The following is a 21,514-nucleotide window of genomic DNA, read 5'->3' on the forward strand; positions in this document are numbered from 1 at the left end:
GAATTTATTCTAGGCAATTTGATTAATCATGTTAATCATATTCTACAATTACCTAGTTCACACATTATGTTAAGTCCAAATCAAATTGTTACTGGTTAACACAGACATGTCAAACACAAGGCCCAGGGGCCGGATGCGGCCCGCGAAGTGGTTTCATGTGGCCTGCAAAGCCATCTTGGAAACAGTGAGGGAACGGCCCCCACTGCCTTGGCCCTGGCCCAGGCCGGCCGGGAGCCAATGTACAATTTTGTAGTGGCCATCTATGCTGAAACGCATTCAGTCTTAGCTCCACAAGGCCGTCTGGAAATAGCGAGGAATCAGCCCTTGCCGCATCGGCCCCGCCCCCTGGGTGCATGCTGGGGAGGTATCACCCTTTGTGAGGAATGAAGAAATGCACCATTGCCTGGAAATGGCCAGCAAATGGCCCTCACCTACTTCACATATCCAGCTTGATGGGCTCTGTCCTGGTCCCACCCCCTTCTGCCAGAGACCCTCAGATCTGTCCCACTCCTGCCCAGGCCCCAACAGGCACCCTTGACGTGAATGAGCTGGCCACGCCCACCCAGTAGGCCACACCCACCCTGGCCACACACACCCCCTCAAGGGCAACTGCAAAGCTGATGCGGCCCTCAATGAAATTGAGTGACACCCCTGGGTTAACATGTTAACCAGTGAAGTTTTCCTTAGACCCTTTTGTGACTAAGAGATTTGCAATAAAGCTGGTCATTCCAAATTAATTTTTCAGCTTTTTTTTAATCTCTTGGCGTGGCATTGTTGCTCATTACAGTTGACTATTTGAAATGTAAAAGTCACAAAGCAGTGAGAAGAAGCCAAGCACAGAGAGGAAAAGCACAGACTAAAACTGGTCTGAAAAGCAATGGTCTAGAACTATTCCATATTCGAACACCTCCAACTGGGTGTTTTGATAGCTGCTGGTGCTGGAATTCATAGATAAACACCTCTGGAAGTGCCTGTCATTTGGGAAAAGCTGCACCACAGTTTAACTATACAACACTCCCTCCCCCTAATTTACTGTAAAATATTTGGCCTCTCACTATGTCTGTGGCTAGCACAAATCTCCCTGGTTAATAATACAGAGGGAAGGTAAAAAAGAAGAACAGCCGTGCAAAAATGCTTCGTGCTACTGAAAAAATTGAGGAAGGTTAGCCTGTGCTATAAGGCTCTTTTGAACAGACAGCAAGCGGCAGCCGCCTCTGTGGCACCAGCCCAAATCCAGTGGCCGACTAATCAGCATCATTCAGCAACATAAGCACATTTCCAGATGGCATGACTGCCTAAATTTCTAGATTTCAACCCTTGGTAAAAGCAAAGAAGAGAACAAGGAGAGTTTACCTTACATCAGTGTTTCCCAAACTTGACAATTTTAAGGCATGTGGACTTCAACTCCCCGAATTCCACAGCCAGCGTTGCTGGCTGTGGAATTCTGGGAGTTGAAGTCCTCATGCCTTAAAATTGTCAAGTTTGGGAAACACTGCCTTACATCATTACGAGGAATGCCAACGTTACAGATTAGCAACTACGGTACACATGTAAATGTTTGAGCGTGCCCAAATGAGCAACTGTAATTCCAGGAGACCTCCTCCATCCAATTTTGAGAAGCAATGAATGCTATTTTTAGATTCACAGAACCAAAAGAATAACAGCAAGGAGATAAGAGAACAAGGAGATGCTCAACCAATGCAAAGCAATGGATGCCAGGTGATTGAAAGATTATTCCCATTACCTACTCCAGGAGTGGTTAGACGGATGGAAGAAGGAGGGGCAACTACAGGAAGGGGAGATTATAAAACTTGAGTTGCAGCACACCTATGTTTATTCAATCTTAATTTAAGCAACCTCCACTTACCATGGGGGCAGCACAAAGAGCTCCAATACTGATTTATATTTCTCAAGTTGGAGATTGTGCCTTGCATTCCATTAAGTTAAATGAATTGAACGGACTGTTTGAAAACTACAGGATGGTGCTGACAAATCCCCGAAAGTTAGCCCTTCCCCAAAAGTAAGCCCTACTTAAGACCCTGCATACAGGCTGCCGGTGCCTCTGCGATGAGGCAAAGCCGGAGGGAGAGGGGGGATCTGTCCCACATGCCCTATTAACCTACAGTATACCTTATCGTTGCCTTTCATGCCGCCCGGCTTGTTCCCCCGCCGGTTTTGGCCAGCCGCAGCCGTTTGCTGCATCGTGTGTTGCGCCCGCCAATGCTGCTGCCATGAGGCTTGGCGGATCCCCGTCTGACCCACATGCCAATGGTATACCAGTCCCTTACTGCTGCCCTGCTTGTTCCACAAAAAAAATCTCGCAAAGTTGGAATTGACTGATTGACCTTCCCCCCCCCCACAAACTTCTTTTGTTTCCCTGCACATAATAGCGAAGAAGCGTGAAGGAGAAACGGGACGGGGCTGGAAGTCAGGTAAGCAAAGACATGCAATTTCTGGGGGAAGTGAGGGCATCTGGGTGGTGGTGTGGCAAGCTCTCCGGCTCCACAGCAGAAAACTGCGATGGAGCTGCAAAGCAGGTGGCAAGATGCTGAAACGGGCCCATCTCTGTCCCGCAGCTGCCCAGGTCTGCCGGAGGGAAGACTGACATCTATTTATGGTAAATGCGGCGGCATTCTGGTTCTGGCGGGTAAGGGACAACCGGCATGGGGCTGACAGCAGGACGCCTGCTTCCTCCCCGAGCCTCCGGCACTCCACCTGCCATTTTGGTCCTGGGTTGCCACCTCCCTGCTCACCTCTCAGGCAGGCCTGGTCAGGCCAGGAAGGCGGCTTCCCCAGATCCCCAGGACAAAGGCCCCCCATTCTGGCCAGGCCATCAGCCTGGCCACCTCCACCTTGGTGCCCTTCCCACTGCCGCCCAACAAGGTCATCCCAGAGCTGCAGGGGCTGGCCTGGCATGGGAAGGGCACATGACCCACCCTGCCCACCTGCACCAGTACTTGGTCCGCCACCATGCTCGCCGCCTGGTCTCCATGTCTTCACCCCATGCACAGGCCCTGTCCCATGGCCTTCTGGTACAAGTAAAAGTAAGCCTTACCTCAAAAGTAAGCCCTAGTGCTTATTTCAGAACCCAAAAGAAAGTAAGACCGGGTCTTACTTCCGGGGAAACATGGTAGTGAACTGGCATACAGGATTATTAATTCCCCATCAAAAGCTGCATGCATAAACATTGTTATGTTTATTAAAATTTATATAATTATACTTAACCCTGGGCTCCAAGCTATCTGTAACTCTTTTTAGTGCTTGTTTCTCTCTTTGGTCACATTCACAATACTGGTAGTTCTCGATTTATGATCACAATTGAGCCTGAATTTTGATCATGTGACTATGGGAATTCTGCAATAGTCATAAGTGTGAAAAATGTTCACAAGCCACTGTTTTCAGTGCCGTTGTCACTTTGAAGAGTCACTAAATAAATAGCTGTAAATTGAGGTTTATCTGTACAGTAGTTGCTCGAGTTGTGAGAATAGGCAGCAGAATGGTTGCAAGTGACTAAATTAAATGAATAAGCCAATAGCTAAAATGTAGCTCAGCACACTTGCAAACCTCTTCACCCTGGAACCTAATTCCATATTTGCAAATCAAGCAACTATTGGTTTTTTTCTTTCCTTCCACTAAGTCCTTGTCATGGACTGGAGAACTATTTTCAACCGTCCTGCAATATTTTCATTGTACAATCACTATCCAGACTGGGCAGTCCAGCATACAATAACAAAGGAAGCTCCTATTACTGAGAACAATGGACCAGAAATTATTCTTAGGTGGCCCCATTCTTTGCAGCCCAACTGAGCCCCGTTCTTGACTTTCTTCAGAGAAACTTTGGCCTCATGTTCCTTAGTCACACAGGAGCCTTTGCAGTAAATTTCTCCATCCAGGCACTGCATTCAACTGAGCCTCTCTGGAGCCTACAGGCTAAGACACTTCCTCTTCCATTTTCTGCAGCAAATCTTATTGACACTGATTAGCGCCTACTTACATAAAGTCGTCCAATTGTTTGTGAAAGAGAAGTCATTAGCACACATAATCCTTTTCACAACTCGGGCATTTCATTAGCAACAGCTGAGCTTTTCAAACATATTCGCACACCATCAGGAAACTACTATGGATAGTCAGTTAGGACTTGGAAAACCCCACTGTAGAAAAATGAAATGGGTAGTAAGCAAGATAGGGATGGCAGCAATGGGAGATTTTGTTGGATGATAAACAAAAATACTGTGTTAAGTTTGCCAAACACAGATATACTTTTTTTTTTCTTACAAATTTTTCAAAACCAAAATTTTCTCCTCAGTACTCCTTTCTTTTTTGTGACTTGAATACTATAATGAGAGATGTTGGTAAACTAGAGCAAACTGAAAAGATTTTTTAAAAACTCCCTAAAAATTAGCCTCTTAGCTGCAGTCAAAATATAAAACACAATTAATAACAGTGTTTATAACATTTTCTTAGCCAAAGAGAGATTAAAGTGATAATGTTAACTGCAGAGAAAGAGATGAGAGAGAGAGACCTTTGTCTTCCAGAAATTGTAAGGCAGGATTAGCACTCCAGGTGGATATCACTACAAATACCAATATGGGTGGTGGGGTATTTTAGCAGTCTTAAACAACCTGTGATCCATTGGATCATCACTTCAGAGATATTTCCTTACCTAAACACAGGGGGGGAAGCAGTGGGAGCAACAGCAACTTCCGATTTCCTGCTGTCTTTCCCACTGATTTTCCTTCCTGTTATGGAGGGTTGGAACTGATGCTCACAGAGCTTAGAGCAGCAACACAGCAGCAGTGAAGTGGCCACAACTTTGCCAAATTTCAATCCCACAGGAGTCACAGTTTCCGGATTTTGTATAAGTTAGCCCCCCTTTTGGGGTATGTTAATTCAAAAATGCCAGTTGCACCACTGTGCCCAGTTGAAGCTTACAAACAACCGAACAAATGCAAAAGTTTTAGGAATATATAGTTAGCCTAGAATCAAACTGCCTATCCCTGCCTTAAGATTTTCTAAGCAATTATTTACAGTCAGTTAAAAGTGAGCGCACATTAAACTATCAGATAATAAATAATTCTAAGGAAGATCCAGATTCCACTGGTTACTTGTGAAATTTTGGGAAGGTGGGTCGAGGAGAATGGAAAAAGTAAGAAATAAACCATACCATTTTCTTGGCAGAATTATGGAAGTGGTCTGCATTTGCCATTAGCAACCAGTATTTCTTGCTGATGTTGTTGTTCTTTGTAGTCCAAATGGTTGGAATGTTTCCTGATATTAATATTCTGAAAATGATATCCCATGCTTTTCTTGGATTAGATTAAATGGACTTTTATTTCCTATGAAGTTTTGGCAATGCAAAAATTGGTGGAAAATACAATATGTAAATGTAATGACACTGATTCAACACGCAACTTGTGCAATTCTAGAGGCAAGAGAAACTAGCATTAAAAAATAAATAAAAATCAACATGGAACTTTTTATAGCTTTTCAATTTACACCGAACTGATCCGCAAATAAACAAGGAATGCCCTCAAACACATATAAGGGCTTTAACTATTATTATTTAACTTTAACTATCACAGCTGTGCTGTTTCATTTTTATCACTGAACAGTAATGTAATTTGGTGGTAATGTTTTCTCTACTCCTGCTCTAACCACACAAACATAAAAGCTGAAACTGCCAAATTATTGACTCCTAATGGTACTCCTGTTAATCAAACCAGGGCTTCCCACTATTTCAAGGAAACATCTTTTTATTGCTAAAAGAGGTCGCCAGACAGGCAGGCAACAAAACTGTCCCCTCAAGTGTCATGTGGCAAAGCATCTGTTGCCTTCATTGTACACTTGTCAAATATTCCTCCCAAGTGGTTATTTTACCAGTGCTACAGGGCAACCACCAGCTGCTTGGGAAGAGTGTAAATGCTGATAAGGATTCTTCAGCACACAATTAAAATTTAGTACAGTAGATGATATTAAAATGTAATAATGTATGTATGTATGTGTGTGTATGTGTGTGTGTGTGTGTATGTATGTATGTATGTGTATATATATATATATGTATATATTCAATAATGATGGTGAAAATGCGACTCCCGGGCATAATTATAAATGGAATGAATAAAGCGCGTTCACCAGGAGAGTTTAAAGTTAAAATACTTTAACTTTATTTTTAACTTTTAACTATATTAAAAGCTTGGCAACCTTTTAATATAGTAAAATACTTTAATTAAAGTATGTATGTGTATGTATGTATGTATGTGTGTGTGTGTATATATATATATATATATATATATATATATATATATATATGTTTTCTGAGGTTTTCGCAGGTATTTGTATGTAGGTCTTTGGTTGTTCGGGTTTTCTCCCGCGTAAAATTGGAAGTGTCTTGGCGACGTTTCAACGAAGTCCCATTCGTCATCTTCAGGCTGGTGTTTTCAGCTTCGTGCTTCGAGCAGCACGAAGCACGAAGCTGAAGCTGAAAACACCAGCCTGAAGATGACGAATGGGACTTCGTCGAAACGTCGCCAAGACACTTCCAATTTTACGCGGGAGAAAACCCGAACAACCAAAGACCTACATATATATATATATATATATATATATATATATATATATATATATATATGTTTTCTGATATATATATTGCGTTGTATCACAAATGAAGCCCATTTTGCAAAGTCATGAAGTAAAACGACACTGTTATGTGAACAGGAATGTCCTCTTCCCTTTTAAACTGAAGATCAGAATAGCAATTGTGAATTGTCAGAACCGTTGCCCTTACGAGTGTTGATGCTCTCCTACAAAACCACTCTTAGATTCCACAAACAGGCCCCATCAGCCCACAAAATACAAGTAAGTCCTCGGCTTATGGCCACGGTGGAGCCCAAAATTTCTCTTGTCAAGTGAGACATTTGTTAAGAGAGCTTTGCCCCATTTTATGACCTTTCTTGCCTCAGATGTTAAGTGAATCGTGGCAGTTGATAAGTTAGTAACCTGGTTGTTAAGTGAATCTGACTTCCCCACGGACTTTACTTGTCAGAAGTTTGCAAAAGGTGATCACATGACGTTGGGACACAGCAATGGTCATAAGTATGAACCAGTTGCCAAGTATCTGAATTTTGACCACATGATCATGGGGATGCCGCAAAGGCTGTAACTGTGAAAAACGGTCATATGTCACTTTTTTTCAGTGCCATTGTAATTTTGAATGGTCACTAAATGAACTGTTTGTAAGTCGAGGACCACCTGTACCAGCTTCTCTTCACAGTTGCACTGTGAGCTGATTCTTCTGGGTGGGAAAAAGGGCATTTGATATGCTGTGATGCTAATGAAGTTATACTTGTAGAGTATGATCTTTCACACTTTCAAGTCATCCCTTGAGAACTGGCAATTACCCAAGTGACAAGTCACCAATGTGTGTGAAATAGTCACAACCTCATATGGAAAGATGAAGAGTCCACCCTAGATGACATAGAGGTAAGTCATTATTTTCAATTTTTACTTCCCCCCAAATATGATAATGTGTATGCATAACAATAAATAATAAATAAAATAAAATTCAATAATGTCAGTTTAAAATCGAAAAGAAGATGTAACTCCAAAATCATAATTCTGTTTTCAGGGACACACCTAAATTAAAATTCTCACTTAGGCAAGAAAAATATGAATTGTATTGATAATCATAAAATTATGCATATATTTAATTGTTTTGAAAAAAGTACAATATATACTTATTGTAATGTTACACATCCATAATAATTTTAATAAGTAAATGTATGACAGTATGGGAAAATGTATAGCAATATATTTTTATTAAGTAAGCCAATGCATTATTTTTCTCATATCTTCACACATGGTATTAATTTGCAAATAAGCATTCATTCCTAGTTTAAACAGATGTAAGACAGATATAAAAAGTGCTCTCAGACTGATTCCCTAGACCAGTGGTTCTTAACCTTTTTGAACAAATTGCCCCCTTGAGCCAATGAGGAGGTTGTCATCGCCCCCCTCCCCCAACATAACCTCTCAATCACAACATAGGAAATAATTCTTCAATTTATGAAAACACTTTTTTGTTTTCTTTAAAATTGTCATCAGGACATATGATGCAAATAATTTATTTCCAGTCTTTTTCCCATATCTCAACTGTGTGAAAAATTTTGATGCCACCCGTCACTTTATTCCCAAATTTTGTGATACATATATTACATTATTATCTTATTTAGTCAAGACACTTAAATGTAATTACCACTGAAAACAAAATTCAATTGCAAGAAAGTGAAATGCCCGAAAAGAAAAACAGTAACATTTAATGACTGAATTACAAGTGAAACTTAAGATGCAAAAAGAAATATAAAAAGGGCATACGAATGAACCGCAATGCAGGAACTAAGAATTTCAAGACAAAAACTCTGAAGCTAAATTAAGATTCAAGGAAAGTATATATAGTCACGCACACTGTAAAAAAGATTAAAAAGACACAAAGAAAATATAATATCAAACTGGAGTACACACTAAAAAAGTACAATACAAAGAGACACACAAAACAGCATGCGATGTTTCGAAAGAAGCACTCCCCCCTCCATCACTGCCCATTCTGGCCAATGGCATGCCACTGTATGGGTAGAGCAGGGGTAAGCAACCCAAAACACTCAAAGAGGCACTTGGACCCGTTTCCCACCAAAAACAAAACACTGGGAGCCGCAAAACCCTTTTGACATCTAAAATGAAGATAACATTGCATATATCCTTTTTTACCTTTAATATCTATCTATCTATCTATCTATCTATCTATCTATCTATCTATCTATCTATCTATCTATCTATAACAGTGAGAACTGGACACGGAACCACTGATTGGTTCAAAATTGGAAATTGGCTCTTCTGCTGCTGGTTGGAAAATGCCTCCTCCCTCCCTTTCTCTCCCCCCCCCCCATCTTCTGCTCACCTCACATTCTTCACCGACAAAGCAGCCGGGACTCCGGTGTGCCTTTCTGGCCAGCTGGGCCAATGGTCCCGCGACTGGGGATCGCAGGGGCTGCTCTCCCTCGGGGCCGTGGCTTGCGGGAAGTCTGGCCTGCTCAGTTGAGACTCTGGCGGGCTGCTCCCAGCGGGGATCCCAGGGCTTCCCCACGCGGTTCCCTGGCCACGTGCACCTCGGACGGGGCCAGCCAAGGAAAGGCACTTCCTGGCTGCGCTTCTCCCAGGGAGCAAGGCACCCGGGCACAGGGCCAATCAGGAGACCTGCGAGGGGGCAAATCCGCATGAGAGAGAGAGAGAGAGAGAGAGAGAGAGAGAGAGAGAGAGAAACACAAGTGCCTCTCTCTGTCTCTATCTCTCTGCAAATGGCGGAGGAGACTCAGAGTTGCAGGGGAAGGCTCAAAAGTGTCCCCGAAACTTCTCGCTCCATCACCCCATATCGCCCCCTTTTCATTCCTTCGCCCCTGCGTTGCCTCTTTTTGTTCCATCGCCCCCCTGAAAAATGAAATCGCCCCCTGGGGGGCAATATCACCCAGGTTAAGAACCACTGCCCTAGACCAGGGGTAGGCAACCTTGGCTCTTTTATGATTGGTGGACTTCAACTGCCAGAATTCCTGAGCCAGCATGGCCCAGCTTGGAAATCTCTCCCTTCCCCTCAGCATGGCTGGCTCAGGAATTCTGGGAGTTGAAGTCCACGAGTCATAAAAGAGCCGAGGTTGCCTACCCCTGCCCTAAACATTAGAAAAAGGTTGACATTATTTCACTAAAATACATGTATCTTAATATTCAGGAAATTTATGGTTATGTTATACGTCTTGGGTCCCATCCCTGAAATTCAAAGCACAAGAGGGTGCCGCACAACACCACCCTGTTTTAAAGATAATGAGAATTTGAGATGTATGAACATTACTTTCATTTCATACATTACTTTCAAAAAGAGATTAGCTGTTCACAGGACACACAAGCACACACATAAATAACAGGACCACGGTAAAATATTTGGGTTATCCAGCTTAAGCTGGTTACTATCTCTCATTGTAAGACTGCCTCACAAGACTGTGCCAGGATAAATGAGTGGAACAGGAATTAGATATATCATGCTAAACAACTAAGAGGAAGAACAAATTAAATAAATGAACAGGATTAATAACGAAAGAAATGATTGCAACAGCTGCACTTTTGAGTTATTTTAGGGCATTTATCCGCGTCCCCTCCCAACACACACACACACACACACACTTGTGGCACCTCAAAGATTAACTAAGATTTTGTGGAATAAGCTTTGTAGAGATTGTTTCATCTAATGCAAGTCTACTTCACTTTGCTTCAAACTTCTACAACAAGAACATGCATAAAATGCTTGTTGGCCAAGTACTGCGAACTGTGGCTAGCCACAAACCTTTTAGCTCTCTGGGTAGTTTGGGGATGAAACACTATCTTTGACCATTGTTTTATAAAGTTTGATTGGAATCCAGATGAAAATAGAATGAAAATACTTTACACTGTTTCACAGCTAGTCGCGTTCAGCAAATATTAAGTTGCAATGGAATATATTTTAAAAGGGTTCTATTCAATGGCAGCACCACAGCACTTGGAACTGGTTTTGATACCGTGGAGTATTGTGTCATGGGCTATGGAGCAATCTTCTCTGGGAACTGTGCTGAAGCTCTTTTCTTATCAGTGTTAAAGATCAAGCAAGAGAGATTTTTGGCAGGCACAATTCAGGCACAGGAAATCCTTTCTCAGTACAGTGGGCTGAGCTAGATTATCTTTTTATTTTATCCAATTTTGTGACTACTTTAACTTATTCAGGGTTTAAAATAAACAGCCACAGGGATGAGTCTGGAGATAGGAAGTCCAAATTCAAAGTCCCTTTGAGCCAGTAAGCATGTGGGGTGGTCTCTGGCAAGGATACATTTCAAGAGAGGGTGTTGTTCTCATCTGAGAGAGAGAACAAAGGGAAGAGCGGTACTGATGTCCCCTTGCTGCTATCACTGCCCCAAAGTACACCTTTCACTATACAACCTTTCACTCTACAACCTAACCTTGCAGAGATAGGTCCTTCCTCAATGGCAGCTTCTCACTTCTCTTTCTCATCATTTCCAAGAAGACAGCACTGACAAAATAAAATAAGATATAAAGTTGCCATAAGGAAAGAAGGACACACAAAAAAATCATTTTCTTATATACCAGATATCTTAGAACAGGGGTCTCCAAACTTGGCAACTTTAAGATTTGAGAGCGTAAACTCCCAGAATTTCGGAGTTGAAGTCCACAAATCTTAACAAGTTGTCAAGTTTGGAGACCCCTGCCTTAGAAGAACAATTATCTGTTTTTCCCAGCAGAAATAAAGGAATGGTAGATGAGACCAGCATAAGAGAGGTGAAGGTAAGAATGTCAGAGAGGGAGGGGGGAGGGAGGGAGGGGGAGAGAGAGAGAGAGAGAGAGAAAGAGAGAGAGATATTTTTTAAACTCTTGCTTCAACCCCACAATACACTTGGGAAACTGCGATTCTCATTTTAAAAAAATGGATGCTAAATCATATACCATCTTCCACATCAGGGATTATCTTCTAAATAATCATGTTCTACCTTGCCTAGAAACTTTATTCACAATTAATGACTGCAAGTAAGATGCCAAGTCCTCATTCATAAACATAAAACCCCACCCAGACACTCAGACATATCAGCAACCACTACTGAAATACGACATAGGATTTCGGTCTGGCTCCTACAAAGGCCTGTCGTTTCCATGACTTTCTTTCCAAACCAAAAGAGGTTTAGTAATAATAGCTGTGGTGTGATGTCTCAAGTCTTGACTGAATCATCCCACAGCAGATCAGAAAGGGAGGAGAAGATACAGAGACACTTTCCTGGGCAAGGCCTGACTGCAGAACGAACATACAGATTTCAGAAAGCGGAAGGTACATCAGCTCACAGCACCATTGGTTTGTACTCCATGATGAAAGGCACCGCCTGGTATGACTCTTCTTTTACAGCTTCTGGGCATTCCTGGAATGGTACTTCAACTTTATCGATGATTACTTAGCAGCAGCGTAGTCAACCAGTCTAGCCCATAAGCATCCAAAACACACCACTAGAGAAAGCTTGAATGAGCTCAAGTATTCTTACAACACACATTTCCCTATTTCAAAGTCCTCAATGCAAATTAGTGGAGGTGGCTCTAATTTATTTTTCAAAAACGGGTGCAAGTGGTCCTCAACTTAACAGCCATTCGTTTAGCAACTGTTCGAAGTTATAAGAGTTCTGGAAAAAGTGACCTATGACTGTTTTTCACACTTACAACCGTTGCAGCATCATGTCAAGCCTCCGAGCAGGCGGAGCTTGGCGGCTGCACGCAGGGACTGGCTGCGCGGTGTGGGGAGCACGGAGGTGGAGTCCAGTGGGGAAAAGGGAGAACACAGGGAGAGGGTGGGACCTTTATCTGGCTCGGGCAGATGTTGGTTTGGGGTTGGGGGCGGGGATACAGGGCGTGGCAAACCTTTATAGAGCACTGGGAGAAAGCCACTCCTAGTGCTAACTTTGTTTCATCAGAAGAATAAAGCTTTTGACGAGTTCAGTGTGTACCAGCGTTCCTGTCTCTTTATTTCCGGACGACAGCGGATACCCTGATACATCCCTCCCCCCCCCCATGGTCATGTGATCAAAATTCAGACACTTCACAACTGGCATGTATTTATGATGATTCAGTGTCCCAGGGTCGTGTGATCACCTTTTGTGACCTTCTGACAAGCAAATTCAATGGGCTAGCCAGATGCACTTGACAAACATGTCGCTCACTTCACAACTGCAATAATTCACTTAGCAAATGTCACAAGAAAGGTCATAAAATGGGGCAAAATTCACTTAATAACGGTCTCGCTTAGTAATGGAAATTTTGGGTTCAGTTGTGGTTGTAAGCTGAGGACTACCTACATGTTATACATTTCCTATGCGATGCGGCCCAAGACGATTCCTCTTCATTCGATGCGGTCTAGGCAAGCCAAAAGATTGGATGGCCGTGATATAAATCTTACTTTAAAATGACAAATATGTGGCACTTAAATGAGAAAACTATGAATTTATGTCTGCTAAATTATACACAGTTAACAATTTCTCATCACAATAGTCAGTGCAGGCTCTTCTATCGGAACCCGTACTATACCCTACCAATCAGAACCAAGCCCTATCAATCCATTCCAGTTCCCAGTTTTGTGTCCAATTATATGTGTGCAGATCTGATTCTGATTATAGCCAGACTCTATCTAAATCACTTTGGATGAATCCAAACGTCTATATTCTTCTATTTATCCAACTATTATTAACCAAAGTAATATGCACATATAGCATGTAATATGGAAGATGGAGGTTCAGATTCTGGTACTGGAAATACAGAATATAGCCTGTCACTATATGAATGAATCAGGCAAAAAAAAACAGAGAAAGAGAAAAATATAAAGTAGAAAAGAAAAGCATGCAGAAGCTTATGATCATTGGTCAATAGTCCCATGATCATTGCCTGGCATGGTTTATTATACTTATAGGAGCAACTTCTCTGTATCTGGTACATTGCATTTTCTAGGATTTTCTAATCTAGCATTAGCAATTTCTAGACAGAGAAATAATTAATAATCTCTGAGTGAAGAAAACAGCTATGCCTCCTAAAATAAACTTAGACTGATGTTACTCGCTGGGCTTTTTCACTTTGAAAGCTCCAAGACCATCTGACCTTGCATATAAAATCTGGGCGCTGGACTAGATGAACTGTGACCTCCAAGGAGAAAAAGTGAACCTTTGTAGAAGGAACTTTTAATTATTATTTTATAGCCCTCGTTTCTCATTAGCTTTCCTTTCTGTGAAAATGAGGTCATTTTATTGTTTGGATCTTCAATAAATACTAATGAAAATTATGAGACGCCTGCTTTTAAAATGGGGCAGAAATAGAATATTTTAGTACAAATGGGAACTCTTCCACTTTGCTAATTTCCCTCCGCAGGGGTATATTGAGAAGCTAGCTATAAAATGCCTGTCTTTACAATCTGACAAAAAAAGGGGGGGGAGAAGGAGCCCAATATTTCCACAGACTAAACTGGCTGAAAGAGAGGGAGAGAAAAGGCTGAAAGTGAAGTGATTTTTGTGGAAATAGGACCTGATCCCAATTGTATGTAATTCCAATTAAACCACTCCTCAACTAAAATAGCATGTGTTAGAAGGTCCAGTTTAATGCTTTAGAAAATGCCCAAGTTACACTGATTGGTGAAAGGAAGCTTTCCCCATCTCTCACCTGGAGACTTTTTGGATTAGTCTTTAATTATTAAATTTATCTCCCATCTTTATGTTGTACACTTCAAGGCTCTTTGCATAATGCTCCCTCCTCCAATATTCCCCTCATCCAGATTCTTGTGGGATTCTTGAGCTAAGAAAAATTATCTGCCCCAAAGTTACCCTATCAAATTTCATGTCTAAGAATGGACTAGAACTCACAATCTTCTGGTTTTTAATCTAACACCTTAACCACAACCTTGCAAAAGATTGCAAGGTAGTTATGCAAACACAGCCATCCAGCAACTACTTCCAGACTCTGAGGCGTGATCAGGCCCACCCTGCAACAATTGAGAAATTTCCTACTATTTTTTTTTAAATCACATGAGCAAAAGATGAGGGGATAATATGCCTGTTTTTAAAAAGGGAACTTAAGATGTTTTCACTGAGGTTTCTTGATTCTGGTGTACGTTTGGAATATACAAAGTCATTTTCCCTCCAGGTTGAAGATAGCAGAACTTGCCATTCAATAAATCTAGAAAGTTTGCATACTCCCAATTTGTCACCTCCATTTTTCACATGTATTAGATGACAGTGAGTCTATGGTCCAACACATCTGGAGGACATCAGATTAGAGAAGCCTAAATAGAAGCATCCTCAACTGTGGTTTTAATGCTAAGACTGTCAACAGGAAGAATCTGGAAATGATTAGGCAGTGTCCTTCATAAAAAAAGAACAGATATGGTCCTTTTCTTTTGCAGTTTCTGTTATTTCCTATCCAAATCCTTTTTCATTTTGTTGTGATTCACTTTTTAAAAAAAAATAAATAAAAAATCAAATGGCATTCATTCTCTACATTTTGGCAAGAGACAGCATACTGTGTTGCAAAACAATTTCCCTGACATATACATTTATTGTCACACTGAAAGACAAAATGGAAAGAAAAAATGTACTGAACATAAAATGTTCTGTTTAGCAGGAATAATAACTGTGCAAATTAAGTGCAAATTGAATACATTTTTTAAAAAGCAAAGTTAGTTTAGTTTGCCAGTCTAATACGACAGCATGTGCGGTGGATGAGAAGAAGGCAGATCTAGGTTTAACACCCATTGTGCGCTATCAGTGAACTTTCACAATACGGAGCCAGTTTGGCCTGGTACAGAGGTCTTCAAACGTGGCCCTTTTATGACTTGTGGACTTCAACTCCCAGAATTCCTCAGCCAATGGACCCCTGGCCTAGTAACTAAGGCACCAGGCTAGAAACCATGAGTTTGACTCCAACAGTTTTAATCCAACAGTAGCCATGAAAGGTAACTGGGTGACCTTGGGCATGTCACTCTTTCTCAGCCCAACTCACAGGGTTGTTGTTGTTGTGGGGAAAATAGAGGAAGGAATATTAGTTATGTTCACCACTTTGAGCTGTTTATGAACAGCAATATAATTAATTAAATAAATTTAATTAATGTAAATCATGCACAGAATAATTCCGCCCTATGTGGACGCGCATCTTGGAAACCATGCTGATTTGACAGGAGAGAGAGAGAGAGAGAGAGAGAGGAGAAAGAAAAATTAAGACAAAAGTTCAGCCAGGAAGAAAATAATTGCTACAAAATTAAAGTCAGAGGAATAAAAGGCATTTTGAAAGTGCCGGTTAATAGACACATAATTCAAGTATAAATGTTGCTAATGTTAAACCAGGCCCAGAGGTATAATTGAAGGGTTGACAGAAAGAAGCAGAATGTTCCAACTTCAGGCATTTTACATTTGCCTCAGTATAGGACAGTGATGGTGAACTTTTTAGAGACCGAGTGCCCAAAAACTGGCCCCGCCCCTGCTCCCAACCCCTGCCCCGCCCTCACTCTGCCCCCCCATCCCCCGCCCCACCTACCCACAGGACCACTCACCGCCTCCAGGGCCTGCCGCAGATCGCCCAGGCAGCCCAGCAGCGCTATGGCAGCCACACCCTCTGCCCACGCCCTGCAGCATCAACTGTGCATGATGGGGTGTGAGGGCAGAGTCTTGTCTACGCTGCCTGGCTGCCATGTCCTTGGCTGCACTGCTCCGTGTGGGCCACCCTCGAGGGCGACTCTCCTTCAGGGGGGCAGCTGGAGAGGAGGGGGTCACGGGGAGGCGAGGCTGGGCAATGGCATGTGTGCCCACAGAGAGGGCTCTGAGTGCCACCTCTGGCACCCGTGCCATAGGTTTGCCACCACTGGTATAGGAGGTACAATAGGAGCAATCTTAATCTGTATAGCTCCAGTGTCAAAACAAGGCAGAAATAATTTCCAATGATCTATGAAGTCAGGATTTGGCACCACTCCCAAGGGTGTGGAAAATGTTAGGCTATGGGGGGAAACTAAAGCAAATGACCATGACAAGTTGATTCTCAATACCACTCCAGAAAGGAGTTTGACTCCATATTCACAAAACAACAATCCATAAAGCCTCTGATATATTATCTTTGCACATAGAATAAAAACCAAGTAGATCTTGATAATCTATACAGGTTGCTGCAGAGGCCTCAGGCACTCTGGAAATTACTTGATGCAGCTATCAAAGAAACTTTAAAACAGGCAGTCCACAACTTGTAGGCTGCCTGTGGCTCATAAAACTTTTTTCTTTTTTCTTTTCTTTTCTTTTCTTTCTTTCTTTTTTTTTTTTTTTTTTTTTGTAGCTCAGGAGCTTTTTGAGTTAAGTATCAAAGGCAGAAGAAAAAAGTTGCATCAAGCCTCAAAGAGATTTCAAATACTTGGGAAAGTTAAAACGCTGTCCCCAACTGCACAAAACAGGAAAAAAAGCCCAAACCCCACCAAGTCACCTATAGCCAGCTACCAAACAGTTGGCCTGTCCTGGTTTAAAATGATGCAGACAAGCAAGCCTTCAACACACCTTGAAGGCAACAGACTTATTTAACTAAAGAGCAGAGATTCTAAGCAACAAGTCTCAGATTAGAGTCCTTCTGGGTCATGATGTGCCCTTAAGCTTTCTACTGATAAGTATCAGGAAGAAGTGGGGGGAGGGGAGAAATTAGCACCTCCATAGCTCATATCATCCCTTTCTTACATGCCTGACAATCCCATTTAGCACCTTAGCGATATCCACTTTCAACACCAGATAAGGAGACTTGCTGTCAACAAACAGTATCTCCTAAACCTCACCATCGATCTGTAAATGGGAAGCTTGCTAATTATGTAAGAGCAAGAGGGTGACGGACAGAGTAAAGCAGGCATCCAGGAACAAAGTTGGAGATGGCAGAGAGCCTTCCCTCAAATCCTACAAAAAGTCTGCCTTTTTCTTTATACAAAGTCTTAGTGTAGCACTCAGCAGGGCTGGCCACTTCTGTTCAACTACACAATCAACAAGGCTAATGGCTGCTCTGGCAAAGGCAACACCTGAGATCAAGCATTAAATGGATTAACTATAAGGGGAAACTGTGACTTGAGGCTAGCCAGGAGAACTTGATAAACTTTCCATAATTCACTGTGATCCATTATGATAGACTTCTTTGAACAGTTTTCTATCCAGGTTCAGGGTGACTTCCAAAGTAAAGAGATTACTTGACTGCATCATTCAACTTAACACAAACAACCCCAATATAATAGCCTTTGTTTGTAAGGTTGTTTGAATATATTTTTTCCAGACACTGCTCTTTAATTAATATGATGTAGACGCTGTAGAACAGATGAAGATCTCATCTATTCTTCATTGCTGTTCATTGCACCTCAACTGTTCATTGCACCTCACATTCATCCAACTTTCTCCACTAATTATAACCACTGCTTGCTTTTCAACCTCTCAAGGATTTCCCACCTTTAATCTGAAAACCTATTATACAATTTGGGCATTTCCTCCTGCTTTAGAGAAGAGCAGTAGTAGAGCATATGCTTTATATGCAAAAAACCAACAAAAAAAAATTCCTAGGTTTAGTCTTCAGTTTCTCCCGACATAACAGGGAAAAGACTGAAACACTGGAAAGCTTCCATCAGTCGTTATGCATTGTATTTATTTAAATCTAGTTTATTAAAACAAACTGAGTAATAGTGTACTAAACAAACCCTTCTTGCCTGAGTTTGCACAATGCTATAAGCTATAAACCATGGACAATGCTGAAACAAATTAAGCAAAGATCTGATTTAGTATAAGATAATAAAAACTCTCATCTTCTTACAAAGTAAATACTCTCTTAACATAAATCAAACTATTGATGACTGCTAATGCTTTTGCAACTTACCAAACTAACCTACAATCCTGGTTTCCTATCTGAGTACTAACCAGATCCCTGATTTCCTTTTTGGAAATCAGCTACAATTAGCTATGTGGTTGCCATCTGCTAAGATCTCTCCTCTTTTACTCCCCATTTTTTTCAAGGGCAGAAAATTATGTACTGAGATAGCACTGGACCTTGATGGCAGAAACATACATATGAGATCCCAGTTGCTTCTCCCAAATGTTGAAAGTGGCTTAAATATATTTCTATTTAAGTTCAAGTACAGGTAGTCCTTGATGTATGACCACAGTGGGAACCAGAATTTATGTTGCTAAGCAAGGCAGCTATTCAGTAAGCTGCACCTTTTTTAAAATCACAGTTGTTAAGCAAATCGCACCAGCTGTTAAGTGAAACGCAACATCATTAAACAAATCCTTCCCCATTGACTTTGCTTGTCAAAACCGGCTGGGAAGGTCACAAACAGTGATCATGTGGCCCTGGGATGATGCAACCACTGTAAATACATGCTGCTTGACAAGCGGACTGAATTTTAAACACATGATTGTGGAGATGCTGCAACCATCATAAATGTGAGGACCAGTTGTAAGTCCCTTTTTTCAGTGCTGCTGTAACTTTGAATGGTCTTTAATGGTTGTAAGTTGAGATCTACCTGTACTGGAATTGTATGATCACTGAAACTGTGTTATTGACATACTGGGCATACTATACAACTTTATAGAAAAGTACAGAATTACTCTATTCCAGGGGTGTCAATTATTGAGGGCCGCATCAGCATTGCGGTTGCCCTCGGGGAGCTGGGTGGATGTGGCCAGGGTGGGTGCGGCCTACTGAGTAGGCGTGGAGTGGGTGTGGCCTACTGGGTGGGCATGGCCTGTGGGGGCCTGGGCAGGAGTGGGACAGATCTGAGGGTCTCTGGCAGAAGGAGGTGGCACCAGGGCAAGTGCCAAGGCATGGTCCACTTGAGGAGCTTCACCGTTCCTCTCAGGCCATGTGGGGGGGGGGGCTGGATGGTGGTGCAGGCTGCCTGGAGCCCTGGGCAGCAGAGGTCAAACGCCCAGCCTGGCCCTCAAGCACCTGTGGCACCAAGCCCAGCCCCACTTCCCCAAGGGGGTGCCCAGCTGCACTTACCTCCTCCTCAAGGCTGCTGCTGCTGTGCTTGCTCTCCTTAGCCAGGTTGCTCATGATGGGTACGAGGGCAAAGTCAGAGGGAGGCCCATTCCCTCTCCATGGGAGGAGACCTGGCCTTGTATCCAAACTTCCTTAGCAATAGGATGGGAGACCCCAGGATAGGCCAGGAGGATGGGGCAAGGGGATGGTAAAAGGGCAGCAGGACCGGACTAAGGCAGGACTTCCCTCAGACCCTCCCTCTCCTTCTTTCCTTTCTTCCTTCCTAAGTACAGAGAGGTGGGAAAATATTTGAGATGAGGGAGAAAGAAAAACAGGCAAGAAATGCAGCCAGAACCAGGGCCAAGGCAGCGGGGGGGGGGGCGTTCCCTCTGTTTCCAGGATGGCTTCACGGGCCACATGAAGCCACTTTGCGGGCTGCATCTGGCCCCCGGGCCTTGTGTTTGACATGTCTGCTCTATTCTATCCAGAAATTAGCTCTGTGATTTTTTTTCAGACTCGAGAGAAGCTTTCTATAACCAAATCAGTGATCCAAGGAACATTTATTGTCTCAGAAAGACACCAAGAATGAGAAACAAAAACATGATGAGCTGTTCCACCCGTACAGATCTGAAATTTGGGTGTAGCTAAGTATGAAGCCAATAATTATTACATTACTCCTACTGCGCCTCCATATCCCTGGGGATAGCATTTCCTTTACTAAACAGTCTACTCAACAGAAGGAACAGCAGGAACATATAAAAAACAATAGTATTTTATAGTTCAGAAGAGCTGTAAACATCTTGAAGAAAGCATATTGAGCAAACCCCTCATCTCATTGAGAATCTAAATGTTTTTAATTTCAGATGAAGAACTAATATTACAGATATTAAACATATAGAAAGATCAAAGTAAGATCAAAGTAAAGAAAAATTCATAGCAAGGCATCAGAACTCCTACAACTTAAGATTTAACTAAACCAGTGGTTCTCAACCTGTGGGTCGGGGCCCCATTTGGGGTCGAACGACCATTTCACGGGGGTCGCCAAAGAAAGCAGTCTGCCATTTTTTTCCCCCTTCTCCTTAGCTGTGCTACTCCCTTTTATTCTATTGGCTTTTGAAAGCCAATAGAATAGACTCTCTTGAATAGAGTCTAATTCTATTGGCTTTCAAAAGCCAATAGGAATTGTCCAGGCTGTCTCTGCCCTGCTGAGCCCGCCAAAAGTCCCATTCTGCAAACGGTGCTGCACCAGTTGAGTAGTCCTCGACTTACGAACGATTGGGGGTCGCGGCATTAAAAAGGTTGAGAACCACTGAACTAAACGATTATCAAAAGTTGTGTGCGTATTCTATCTTTCCTCCAATAGTCTTACATTTTATCCTCATCCATCCTTCCTTTCAATCTATTTTTAATGATCTATAACTCCTGTGAGTTTCCATGTCCATATGAGTTAGTCTGTAGTTCTTTAACTCTTTCAGCTCCTTCTTTCTTTATTATTCTTCATCTTTCCTCCCACCAAATGTTTTTTTTTAATGCTCAATATTAAATGATTATTGCCTGACCAATATACTTGCTACATTTTGTCAGAGAAGGGAGAAAAAACTATTGTTGCAGCAAGAAATCTTGCATTTTCCTATGTAACGTCAGTAAAGATCAGGCTGAATGAGCATTTCATAACCAAAAATGAGTGAATTTAAAAAGGGAAAAAAAAAGCTAGTCCTCCAAGTATTTCTTATCTTCCTTTTGATTCTCGGTCAAGCAATAGAAAAAGATGCAATTCAAAGAAGAGGTTGGTAACTGTATGCTTTTAGGCACAAGGTCCACCCTCTTAAAGGGCCTCCACGACCCCAAAACTGCTTTGTTGTTATAACTCTCAAAATCTTAAAGAATGTGCCAGTCTTCTGCGATTTATGACTGGGGTAAAGCCACATTACATCAG

The 21,514-nt window shown here is 42.1% G+C and overlaps 1 protein-coding gene across 9 annotated transcripts in view; it reads right to left on the reverse strand.

Annotated features, from left to right (window-relative positions):
• The window catches only part of FMNL2 (formin like 2), a 239,960-nt gene that overhangs the window by 134,261 nt on the left and 84,185 nt on the right, over positions 1-21,514 (reverse strand). The window contains exon 1 of one of the 9 annotated variants that reach the window (XM_039335438.1): positions 5,165-5,221. The exons of the other annotated variants lie outside the window; for them this stretch is intronic. Coding sequence (XP_039191372.1) covers positions 5,165-5,206 — 42 coding nt within the window. The 5' untranslated portion in view covers positions 5,207-5,221. Of the gene's footprint in view, positions 1-5,164; positions 5,222-21,514 lie in introns of those variants that run through there. 9 annotated transcript variants of the gene reach the window in all.

This window comes from Crotalus tigris, unplaced genomic scaffold (genome assembly GCF_016545835.1).
Source record: "Crotalus tigris isolate CLP2741 ecotype Arizona unplaced genomic scaffold, ASM1654583v1 scf7180000017641.3106099, whole genome shotgun sequence".
Taxonomy (NCBI): domain Eukaryota; kingdom Metazoa; phylum Chordata; class Lepidosauria; order Squamata; family Viperidae; genus Crotalus; species Crotalus tigris.